At 35.7% G+C, this 13,215-nt stretch overlaps 1 protein-coding gene across 2 annotated transcripts; it reads right to left on the bottom strand.

Annotated features, from left to right (window-relative positions):
* Window positions 1–1,478: 1,478 nt before the first annotated feature.
* On the bottom strand, window positions 1,479–12,486 carry LOC102605069 (ERAD-associated E3 ubiquitin-protein ligase HRD1B-like). Of its 2 annotated transcripts, none has more exons than XM_006347504.2 (8): window positions 12,278–12,486; window positions 7,815–8,359; window positions 6,774–6,950; window positions 5,353–5,502; window positions 5,079–5,272; window positions 3,630–3,789; window positions 2,350–2,590; window positions 1,479–1,869 (listed from the first exon to the last, which is right to left on the bottom strand). In XM_006347504.2, exons 2-8 carry the CDS (start codon window positions 8,345–8,347, stop codon window positions 1,732–1,734), a joined length of 1,593 nt encoding a protein of 530 aa, XP_006347566.1. In that variant the 5' UTR covers window positions 8,348–8,359; window positions 12,278–12,486; the 3' UTR covers window positions 1,479–1,731. The 2 variants fall into 2 exon arrangements, with proteins under 2 accessions (XP_006347566.1, XP_015164342.1); XM_015308856.1 differs by lacking the exon at window positions 12,278–12,486 and adding an exon at window positions 8,685–8,778.
* Window positions 12,487–13,215: the final 729 nt, after the last annotated feature.

Consider the following 13,215-nt stretch of genomic DNA (forward strand, 5'->3'; position numbering starts at 1 on the left):
GGATACATTAGGTTTGATACATTCCACATAGCGGGATACATATCGTTGTGCACGGGATACATAGCGTTTGATACATTCCACATAGCGAGATACATAGCGTTGTGCACGGGATACATAGGTAAAATAAGAGATTTTTGAAAATTTTGAAATAAGTAGGGATAAATGGATATTAAGGTAAGTAAAAGAGTGTAGTTAAGTAATTTGTCCTTTTTTAATTCTAAAAAAAATTTATAAAACATTTTTTTTGACTTCTTCTCCGTTGCATATCCGTCATTCATCCTTTTCCGTACATAGATACTATTCTACAAAACATTAAGGGCTCGTTCGATGTGAGGCACAAGGTATAAAATTATAGGAGAAAATATATGATTATTTTATCCCATGTTTGGATGGAGGTATTAGATAGTCATTGAATTAGTTATCATACCAATTTTGCCATAGTGATTAGATAAGTTATCTTAAATACATGGTGGAATAAATTAATTCAGAATAGTTATCATGAAATAACTTGTTCCCAACCAAACAACCCATAAGGGTGTATTCATCATTTCATTATACTAAAAGAATAGCTTATTTCCATTTTTATCGGATAAATACATCAATTGTTTATTATTTATTTCAATACTTTCATCTAAACACGTAACTATTTAATTATAAAATTTGTTTCTACACTGAACATGTTTTTATTGGCTAATTCAAACATGCTCTTTATATGAAAATTAATAGAGTGTTCGATATAGACATTTTCTAACTCATTTAAATGTTCATTTAATATTCTTTTTTTACCTCTTCCTAGGAATTTCCACCTTTTTACTCCATAGTTGACTCAAACCCACAACTTTAGGATTGAAACTTGAAAGCGAGGAATACCGAGTAACTTCCTCTTATCACGTTTGGTTAATACTCGAAGTGTATAAGCTAAAAATATATAAAAATCATGTTAATTATCCCAATCTTTTTGATTTTCAGTTCATGAAACACTTTTAATTTAACCAATCTTTTTCACTATTTTATCCCTAATATATTTTTGCTAATTCCCAAAATACATTTTATGAAATATAATCTCTTTACATTTTCCATTCCACCCACCATTCATCCCTGTCCTTGGAAAAAAAACAATTTTTTAAAAAGAAAATATATCAAGAAAGATGTTTTATTCATTTTTTTTTTCCAGAAGAAGAGCTTATCAACACTTTTTATCAAACATGTCAGGTGTTTATTATTAGTTTCAACACTTATTATCGAATATATCAGATTGTTTATCATCACTTTCAACAGTCAACACTTTGATTCAAACACGTAAACACATAAAAGTCTTACCAACACGTAATACTTATCGGCTACGTATAATCAGCTAACCCAAACAGAATCTCAACTAGCGTTTTCTCATTGTAATCCTGTGAAATGTTCACATCCGTGACTCGTGATCGTGAGCATAGCAAACAGCGGGAATTTTGCCACAAATTAAAACTCAAATTTAAAGGTATACTATATACTGAGATTGGAGTATAGAAGAAGTCAAGGTAAATAAAGAATAAGTGAAGTTAAAACTCACAAGGCGTACAAGATTTTGAGAGAAATAATCAGTTGCTGAGCTAAAATACAACACTTCCCATAGTTGTACAACTTTCAGAACAACCTCTTACAGATCCATTGCTCAAATGTTACTATTTCTAACTGTACGTTTGAACTTCAGCCTGCCCTTACCATAAATATACATTTATGCTAGCTTCATATTTCTGCACCTTCGGTTTGTCCTCGAGAACTCTCTGACAAAATTGATTTTCCCTTACTATCAGAAATTCCTAAATCATCTGCTTTTTTGTGTGTGTTTGGATGCTCTAAAAGCTTGAGCTGGGTTTGCAGAACCTGATCACAGATACAGTATATACCAGTGGCATAATTGAATGAGAATTAAGCTCAAAGTGAGAGATTAAATGAATGCGTTACAGAAACTAGAGAGAAAAGTATCCTAATCAAGTATAACGCAGCCACGTGCATAATCACATGGTATATATCACATATCTGATATCTCATCTCATCCACCTATTAGCATTAAAATACCCCCCGCCCCAAAAAAGAAAAAGAAACTGAAATGAATGATAAGATAACTAAGCAAATAAAGCAAAGCTTGCAATGTCTAGAAACAGTACTTAATTTTTCCAGAATATTAGTTGGAAAAATCTACACAAACATAGGTGAGTAGAATTGAACAAAAGACCACTTCGAGTTTCATGCATGTATAATTGATTTGTCCATTGGAATTACCAACTCTTTTACAGAGTAATACCAAATGTATAATAGAGGCATAATAGATAAAGATATCAATCAAGCAGAGAAACTTAATACCTCAATTTGTTGCTGTAAAAGTATCTTATGGGCCTCAAGTTGAGCCTTTGGAATACCAAGGTTGTTAGCACCTGGATATTGAAAAGGGAAAAAACCAGATTGTGGATATTGAGCAAAGGGCATATTTGCTAATTGATTGTGCAATAATTGTTCATTCAATGCCCGTTCCCCATCTGAGAGCACATTGGCAGAACTGCCCACTGGACTATAGGAAGGAGGAACTGGAGCATATCCAGGAGACCTGCAAGCAAGACCCATTGATTCAATTTCCTTCCAACAGTTAAGAAACCTAACAAGAAATCCAGACTCCCTCTTCAACTGCCAAAAACAGAAGGAAAAAAAACAGGAAGGGGGTGCACAGTAAAAAGATGAACTTGAAGCAGCCACCTTCCACCGTACTCTGCATTGACAGTATATCACAGAACAAAGAACTACAAGTCAAAGACAACCCCCTTGTCAGTCATGGACAGCTAAATGAGCAGCTGTTAATAGGAGGTCCAATAGTTCCTAAGAAATTGACCCAAATAATGGATGTATAGGAAATGGCCCACAATCAGACTAGAGATTACATCACAATGCATAAAGGCATCTAAAAATGAATTGTGAATCTGCAAACAACGTCTCTTGTTAGCATCTTACAGTTTCATGCTCACTTTATCTCAAACAGATTTAAATTTGACTTTCCAAACTAATATGATGACACTTGAAATGGGTCTTTCTTAAATGTTCATTGAGGAGTATGCAAGAAGCACAACTTACTTATTGCAGTTTCGTAAAAATTGGAATAGGAAAAAAGAATCCCGGAGGTAAAGATGTAACTTCTGTACCATGTAATATGCTAACAGAATTTTCTTTTTAAGAAAGATATTAATTTGGTAAGTACAAGAAATGAAGGTTCAATGTAGCCATCCAATAATAATAGCAACACAGGGACGAAGAGAGAAAACAGGAGTTGACTTATCCAGAGAATTTAAGAACAAAAACCAAAACAGCTCTAAATTGCATAAAAGAGTAGTACAGTAACAGATTGCCTAGAGTGTGGACGAAGCATGTATAAAAAAGCTGAAACTCCCTCTTGCTCATTTCCAAAATGAAATCCTATCTAATTTTACCCTGCCTGTATAAAGTTCCAAAATTACTTGTCACTAAAAGTAGGCTGAAAAATGATTATAGAGAGGTATGATTCAGCTTTTCACATCTGTAGGATGAGGAAGGGTCTAATAAATATGCAAAGCAAATAATCAATAGTGCATGTACATAAAAGATAAGAAAATCCATACCACGCTAGTGTTGGTACAGAAGGATAAACATAAGACTTCTCATAAACTGCTGCCGCTGCTGCTGCAGCTTGGATTCTAGCTTGGTGCTGGCTAACATTATTACTTGGCGTGGTGTTTGCTTGCGAACCCTGAGATGCACTTGCGGCACTTGATCCACGGCCTGAGAGAGAATTAACAAAGGGTTCAATAAATATATATAACTGCCACACTCATCCATTACAAAAAAACATAAAAACATAAAAGTGTCCCTTCTCGGGTTTGGCTCTTCCAATGAGAATTTCAGCCTTTAGGGAAAAAAGCTAGACATACAATCACCTTTTGAAAAAGAGAAAAAGATAGAAATACACTCCACAATCAGTGACAACTACCAAATATAAACCTCGAAATTAGAAAAAATTATAAAATAAAAACTATCCTCAAATGTCTAAGAAAATCCACCTTTGATTTTGAAATGACCTGTTATCAACTTGATTCACACGTTAGCACTTAAGCTACAATTTGATGCTCGACACAGATTATTAGCAGGGGCGGATCTAGTAAGGCCCAAGGGGTGTCACATGACACGGCTTCATTGAATTTTTTTGCTAAATATACATATATAATTAAAAGACAACAAAAGCGATATATATTTTACAGTGATAAATTTTGACACCATAGGGCGCGCAACCCAGTTGGTTAAAGTATTTCAGCTGTCCACGAGAGGGACGCGAGTTCGAGTCTAGAAAGATTTATTTTTTTTGTACATTTTAGGAGCTTTTATGTTGATTAGTGATATATTTTCTTTCTTTCTACCTTTGTTTTATCTTTTCTTCTTTTGCCTTTTATTTTTCTTCTTTTGGTACTTCAAAATTCAAATAAAAAGAAAATATTTAGCACTATTATTTCTAGTGAGATTATTTTCAAAAGCAAAATTTATCCAAAAAAAGTTAAAATATAAGTTTTTATTTTACTTCATGGGAAAGATATAATAAGTATACGTGAATTGCATTAGTTATATACATATATATATATATATTAAAAGGTGACACTGCATGCAAAAAATTCTGCGTACGCCACTGATTGTTAGCAATGAATGGATGACTTAGCCTCCAAGTCCTAGTGCTAAATATAGTTGACAAAGTCATGTAGATTAAGACTATTGAAGATAAAAGTCCATTGTCTCTCACTCAAAGGAATTGACTTATTTTAGTTTATACAAACAGGGGAATAACTACCCTTCATGAAGGGGGTTGAATTGAAACCCCTTAACCAGAAGATTACACTATGCAAAAGGGTAAAAATAATTTATTGCATGTATACAAACTGTTGAATCCCCTCCACACAGGTTCATATTTTAGGTGTGACATCTTTTTTTTTTCTTTTTCTGAATCCACTTACTCAAATCCATGTGGCTATGCCACTGGACACTAAAGTATGATTAGCGGAATGTGATCAAGCTATAAATTATACCTTGTTGCACATCTGGTCGTGATCCTGCCACATTTGTCCCATTTTCAGTTGGCACAACAAGGGCTCTGCAGGTAGGACAGGTGTGTTGACGCTCTAGCCATGAGCGGAGGCAATGCACATGAAACAGATGCCCGCAAATAAGTTTCTTAGCAGTGGTCATCTCCTCACGACAAATGATGCAGGTAGCATCACTTCTGCATAAACATAGAAGTAACTGATTAAGAAAGTTCTCAAGGAACAAAAAATATACAAACATTAGAAGTAAGCAACTTACGCATTGAGCTCTTCGGGTGTAGCATCTGGAAAACGGTCATTCATATTTGAAGTGATCTTCCGATAGCGTACATAATCGGCAACTCGACTCTTGAAGTTGCGGAATGTCTCATAAAGCTCCCGAATCAAATGCAGGGGCACACCATAGTTCCTACAAAGTACAATTAAACAAATAATGTGAGGTGTCTCAATGCAATGATAACAAGAGCAAAAGGAAAAGAACAGGCCTAATAGACAAGCCTGGGTCAACAAATAAAAAGTAACATCAAGTCATCAACAAGGACAAACAAGAAGAGCTCCTCTATCAAAAGTCAAATACAGATCTGCAGAACACTCAACAAATGTCGCACACCAACTTGACTACAGCTATGTATACTTGAGGAAACTTAGTAAGGCTTCAGGACAGTGTGCTTCCCTATTTCTACATGCCCCTCATAAGGAGACAGTATTAAAAAAAGGTGAATTCTTTACACCCCCTCCCCCACCCAAATAAAAAGAAGATGATAAATTGCCGGCTGCTGCAGGGGGGTTTCTTTACCAAAAAGTAGGTCTAACTATACATGAAGCAAAATGTGTTCCAAAACCTCATCATAAGATGTAAAGACCTCCAGGGGGAAAAAGAGAAATGACATACTCAATCAGGTTCATTTTAGAATCGGTTTACTAACAGAAAAGTACTAAGCACATACAATACAAGAAATGAGCATGCTTCACTGTCAGATATTTCATAATCACAAATGATAACTTCCATTAGGGTAGCTAAATAACTGGGTATCCTCTGCCCATTCCAAAACATAGGCAACCCCACAACTAGTGGCCACATAATGTGCAGACAGAGATCTAACAGGGACTATAAGCCCAGATACTTGACAGAGATCTAACAGGGACTATATACCTATATATGTAGCACATTTGGTTTCTTTATTGTGAAATGTGGCACATTTGGTTTCTTTATTGTTAAATGTGGCGCATTTGAGTCAGAGCAAAGACAGCCCATTATATGACCGCTGATGCAAGGCCAATTTAATAACTCTCAGTTCATCGATACAATAATCTCAGATTCTGTATATTCTGAACTCTATTCTAAATCTTGTGTTGGTCATGCTAAGTATAATAAGGTCGAGGACAGCCTTTTTTGCAACAAAGTTGGCTGCTACATATCAACAATTAATCTCTAGAAGGAATTTTTTTCCTCATATAGTTAGGTAAGGAATTTATCATCAAATAAATGGATGGATGGATGGAAATTTCTACAAGTATGGCAGCTTTTGATTACATCAGCAACTTTATGTTAGGGAAGAATGAAAGCTTATATATCCAGAAGAGAGACACTTCTATACACTCTTTTTCCCAATCTGCAGAAACACCTCTATACACTTATGAGTAGAGAAAAATAAACTGCAAAACTTAAAATAGACTTACATGAAAATCACCATGAAGAAGCACAAGTAAAGAGACAAGTGGAGCAAGTCTCGGATAAGTTCTAAGTAGAAAGTATAGACAGGCTTATTCTCCCATTGTCCTTCCATAAGCATGTCACTTACGTAGAAGACATATTTTACAAAAGTTGAGACAGTTGTTGTTGCAAGTATCATGTACCTGAATCATTACCAAAAAGAAGTTGCTCTTCATTAGGGAGAAGGATATAGGATACTGTTAACATAATCAAACTGCAGTAAGGGAAAACAATACGAGAAGTAATCAAGTTCAAGAATATATTTCCCAGCAATTACAAATATGATACATGAATCAGGCAAGTGTTAATAAATTCATTGATATAACAATGTAAATATGTACATGAAAAAAGATTTCTAACTAAACAGTGAGTCATTTATTAAATTATACCTTATAAGATATCAACCCTGACTAAGAGAATCGAAAATTGGGTGTACTAACATCTTTACCTTATTAAGATTTATTTTTACATGAGAAATGAGATAAGACTGCAATTCCAAGAGACTTGACATCAATCCAGCTTAATGATAGACAAAACAGGTTTCTAAACCCATATGAGCTATAACATTGCAGTACTAACAAGTATACATAAACTACAGCAGTTTGCATCAGCTTTGAAGATAACAGAGTAAGAACTGCGTAAAAGAAAATAGCACACGGAGATCAAAAACCTAATTTCACCTTTGCCAACGTGTCAGCACACATAAACATGATACATCCCCATGCCCCAACCAAGTGATTTTGTAAGGAATAAAACATAAACTATGGAGGCCCTTGGTCTAATAAGATCACTAACATCTCTAGTTTCCCTTGGAATATCACTGATAATCAGGAATCTAGTTTATAAAAGTAAAGGACTAAACAAAAAGTAAATGGATGTGATTTTTTGTTCTTTTTCTTTTAGTTTCACAGCGACAGGGAAAACACCACTAACTAGCAGTGGAGCTCAAGGAGCACATATTAACCAAAAAGAGAGCAACAACAGTGAGTAGGAAGAGTTTGACTTACTCAAAGGCAAAGAAGAGAGAAACAGATGCCTGTCTTGTCTGTATCAAATAGTTCATGGAGTCGTACAAAAAGAGACTGTCTATGAAGAGGAGAAAGCCCAGGAAGGATACTATGCGAATGTGGGACAATCTAGTAACAGTAGGAGTTGTTTCAATGTACTCAACTCTCTTTTGAGCCAACCAGTGCAAACCCTTGATAAGCAAGAGCGCAGTTACCATTGCAAGAAAGGTCACAGAGAAGTCCTGCCGGAAAATTGTGATAGCAAAAAGTATTTCCATGAGTTCCCGCCAAGACTGCTCGTTCAGCCTCTCCACCTCAGCCTCTCGAAGGGGACCAAGAAAAATTTTCTTTGTAATCTGCCACAAAATGCACATGACAACAAGACCCATATTGAGAAGAAGCACAAGACTGATCTTGGACGTCGACAGATAAACCATTGTTGGGTAGAATTGTCCTCTGCAATTAAAAGCATGATAAATAACAGCCAGTGTAGCTATTAAGCTAAGCCCCGCATAAGTTTGTAACCTCATCATCTCCTCTAATTCCTGTCAATAACAAAAGTTTCAAATCAGATCAAAGAAAGGAATATATGTCTATCCATACATTACAAGTGTTAAAGGTTCCACTTTTAGGGCATTCCAACAAGACCAAATATCAAACCTATGCATATTTTTAGATCGATTCCACCAAATATTAGGATACAAACCTAATCACAAAAATTAGGAAACAGAGGTAATAAGTTTAAGGATAGTTGTGAGATTTATAGACCCTCTATGACCCAAAGACATCATCTTTCAGTAAAGTTTGAATGAATTGGACCCGAATAAAACAAAATTAATGGATATAAAGAATTCGTATAGCTAACTCAACTAATTAGGGATATGATTGATTGATTGAAGATGTGATGCAAGAATGGAAGTCGAGAAGGAAACAACTACAAACTAAGTTACTGTAAGAACTAGGCTAAGTTAAGCTAAGGATAATTTCATTCATATCTTCCAAATGAGTACATACAAGGTATTTATACAATGCAAAACTGAACCCTAGACAAATAGAAATGACAATACTACCCTAATAAACTAACTTAGGGTCTTAAAGAAATAGGAATAGAAAATTGGGACTAAAATGTAAAGGATGCAAAACTAATGTAAATATGCCACTTATGAAACTCCCTTGGTTCAACTTGCAACATTCCTTCCCCCTTAAAATAAACCTTGTCCTCAAGGTTAAAACATGAAGGGTATAGTGAATGTCTTCCAATGTTCACTTGAACTCCATTGAGAATCCTTGAATTTATGCTTCCAAAACTCATGCTTAACAAAGTCATACTGCAAGGAGAAGACAAGCTCATGGGAAATATTTTTCAATCCAATATCAATAAGCTTTCGATCACCACCTTTAAGGACCAACAAAGTAACTACATTGAGTCTTTTCCTTACATCTCTATCCTGTTTTTCTGATGCCCTGCCAACTACCAAGATAATGGATGACTTGTGTATAGTATCTGCAACATCATTTTCACCAAGAATTGTAAAAGTTAATCCAGTTGGCAGATCATACATCTTCTTCATCATTAGTAACTTTTGTTGCACCTCACCTCCAAGGACATGCAGAATGAACCATGTAAAAAAGACAACATTGAAAACTGAAATTGCAATAGTCAAAATGCTGTCAGGTTGTAGTTGTCCATCTTTAAACCCCAGTATCATCTTCATTGCAAGACCATACAGAATTTGAAGTAAGAAATCTGATGCAATATTACCTCCAAGTAATTTACTTACCAACTGAGTTTGATCCCTATTCACATTAATAGTATTGCACAAATTATTTATCCATTTTAGATTATGCTTTAGCTGCCCCAATCTACTTCTCCAGTCAACCAGGCAACTATATTTCTTCTCTTTGAGTGAAGCCACAATATCATTATGACCTTTTGTCAACAGCCATAACCGATTGTTGCCAATATTCCATCCACATTTTCCTAACCTTCCAAAAGTAGGTTGCAAAAAAGGAAAGTTCCATGGAATAATGTGATCATTAACCCAATTTATTTGGTGCATAATACCAAAAGAAGGTGCAGATTTTTGTCTAGCAGCCAAAGTAGAAACAATGGCATGGAAATCTTTACCTTCCCCAGCTACAAGGTAAGCATTCATGAAGCTTCTCAAGGCTGCAACAGCTCCATGTGTCTGCTGATTAGGATGTCTCAAATTCTCATAGATGATATCAACTAGTCTCTTTTTAATATCTGTCACAGAGGTGAAGGCCATTGAAATGCACTCACAGTAACTAGGAACCATAAAATGCATTGTTCTTCCACTTTTGGCAGGACAAGGACCAACAACACCTCGACATTTAACCATTTCTTTGGCTTTTATAAGCCATAGAGGAATGTCATATTTATAATTTCTTGTGCCTCGACGTATAGCCACCAAAACTAACTTGATAGGACCATTATTGCAATTCGCAAGAACATCATTGTGGCTCACTATAATCTCACACACACTGTCTGAAATCCTCAACACAACATCAGCAAAATCTTCAACTAGCATTTTGAACATTGAATACCTGGCCATCATCCTCATAATTATATTCCCATTTTGAGCCGAAGGATCCATGAGTGACCCTGGCCTATTTTCAAACATCGCTAAAATTTTAACCATTTGTTTTTCTAAACCAGCATCACCCGTGGTCATCTCAAGTTCACTGAACCTCACTCCCTCCTCAGCCTTTTGCCCAAGTCCACTGACAATTCTAGCAAAGAGTTGCACCTTGGATAATTGTAGTTTCTCTACATGAGTGAACAACCTTAGCCCACTCACATGTCCCTGGGTAATAACTGTGATTATTTTCACAAGATCATGCCCTGAAATGAAAATTCCATAGATGTCAAGTCCAACTTCGTGACATGCCACCAAACTATGGCACTTGCCATCAGTTAGATGTGTTCCTCCCATTTTAGCCACTATCTTATATGTTGCATCTGTGGTTTCAAGAGCACGAACCTGATAAGGAACAACAGAATCAATCAAAGAGCACTTGGATTCCAGATTCATCACTTGAAGCTCACAATAAGTAAGTGGATAGCCATCAAGAGTAGCAGTGGTGTCATATGCTGTTTCCTCAGAAACTACTACTAGCTTCTTTATGCTCTTGGTAGTAGTTTCTAGTTCAATACAACTTTGTGAAACATCAATTGCTTGAGAAGGCACATCAACGTTGGTTTCACAAGTTCTCAGACAGCTTTCATCAAACACCTTGTGCTCACCTCCTCCCCAAATGTCTATTTTGGCAAGACGTGGGACACACACGGATGATTCATTCTCTTTCTTGCCAACTTCATTTCTCTCGAGTCCTCCCATAGTTAATATCCTCCCCAAACAATTTCCTTCCCCATCCTTATCAGTATCAAACTGCCGAGTGCAATTACAACAGGAATTTTCAGACTTACCTTGCAACTCGAGGTCACTATCAACAGGGGGTTTCTCCTCCTGTTCTGGCCGCCGTGACAAAGAGAAAATATTTATTTCCTCTTTTAATGGCTCAACATATTTTGAACTATTTCCCTCCGACAATTTTCTTGGAATTAAATCATTAACGGCAATGATGGAGCAAGTGTGTTGTTGCTGAAACAGTGAAGGCAGAGAGGAATGCTCTGGTCTAAGGTTTGTTGGCACCGTTCTCGCGCTAGAAAGGAACCCCATGTTGCTCGATTGAGAACCCATAGTAGTGCCTTTGTATGGAATTTCCCCGACATTCCAACCGTTGGAGAATCCCGATGGATGATACAATAGAGTGGAGGACTGAAAATCAGTGACGTGCCAAGGAGTGAAATTAAAGGTGTATGGAGAGTTTGGGAATGGTATTGGAGAAGGTGTTTGTAGTGGTTTCTCAGTTTCTATACACTGAGACATGAATTTTTCATCCTCCCGAATAGAGAACTTCATTTCCTGAACAAACTCTATTGTTTTACGGTCCATTCTGTCATAACTATTACTGAGTTTGGACATGTCGAATATCAATTTCTCCATCATCGCCTTTATCTCCTTCATTTCTGATGCCATTTTTAGAGATTACCCACCGAGCAAGATCGATGCTCTGATACCAAATGATGCAAGAATGGAAGTCGAGAAGGAAACAACTACAAACTAAGTTACTGTAAGAACTAGGCTAAGTTAAGCTAAGGATAATTTCATTCATATCTTCCAAATGAGTACATACAAGGTATTTATACAATGCAAAACTGAACCCTAGACAAATAGAAATGACAATACTACCCTAATAAACTAACTTAGGGTCTTAAAGAAATAGGAATAGAAAATTGGGACTAAAATGTAAAGGATGCAAACTATGTAAATATGCCACTTATGAACTCCCTTGGTTCAACTTGCAACAAGATGGAAACAACAAACAAAGTGTTGCGAAACCCTATTACTTTTGAAATGCTGCATAGATCAATTTACCTGTGAAGATTCTGTATCGTTGGGAAGATCCTGAATCCTTAGCTATTCACAATTTCATACATGAGTACCTGAAGAAAATAAATTTGGTAGCCATGGGAGAAGGTGAATAAGGAGGAAGAATCGTCATCGGGGAGACTTAGCCAATTGGTATTCGCCACGTGGGCATTTACAACGCACAATCTGACCCGACCCAGTAAATAAATTGGTTAGAAAATAGAGAAAAGGTTCTCGACATTTATTTAGTTGTTCAAACTCTAGGAGGCTAAATTTGGGGAAAAAATAATTGTCAATTAAAATATATTTTTTGTATGTTACTATTATTTTTTGAATAATTTTTGAATATAAAAAAAATATATATATATACACACATAACTAACGATATAATTTGACCGAACGGTCAAATATGTTACCTGCTCATTTTTTGTCCCTTTTAGTATTTGACTATTTGTTGTTGAGACTCTCCCATCTTCTTTATTGTCTTGAAACCTCGCTCTGAACCCGAATCATAAATTCGGGCGTGATAGATTTCTCATCTCAGGTTAATCAATTCAATGATAAGATGAAGCTTTCACTAAAATTTGTTACTCTAAGTTCAGTGACCTGGCACAATATAATTATTAATTAATAGACCCAAAACATGCTTAAGGCCATCCCTTCTAACATTTTCTTACTTCTATCCCGTTGAATAGCAAAGTTACCCGCGTCTAGTAAGGCTAAGAACTTTACAATATTGTTACTATAAGTATTTTTCTTTTCAAATACTCAGGCAATTTCCTTGTTTTATATAGCACGAATGAATTTAATATATATCATTTGTAAGCTTTGACCTGTTGAGTTTCCTATTTGAAATATAATTTAATGGTACATTTCATTTTAAAACTGAATCAATGAATTGTGATTTGTAGATTTTTAATAATCGAATCTAAACAAAAATCTTA

Source organism: Solanum tuberosum, unplaced genomic scaffold (assembly GCF_000226075.1).
Source record: "Solanum tuberosum cultivar DM 1-3 516 R44 unplaced genomic scaffold, SolTub_3.0 scf00093, whole genome shotgun sequence".
Taxonomy (NCBI): Eukaryota; Viridiplantae; Streptophyta; class Magnoliopsida; order Solanales; family Solanaceae; genus Solanum; species Solanum tuberosum.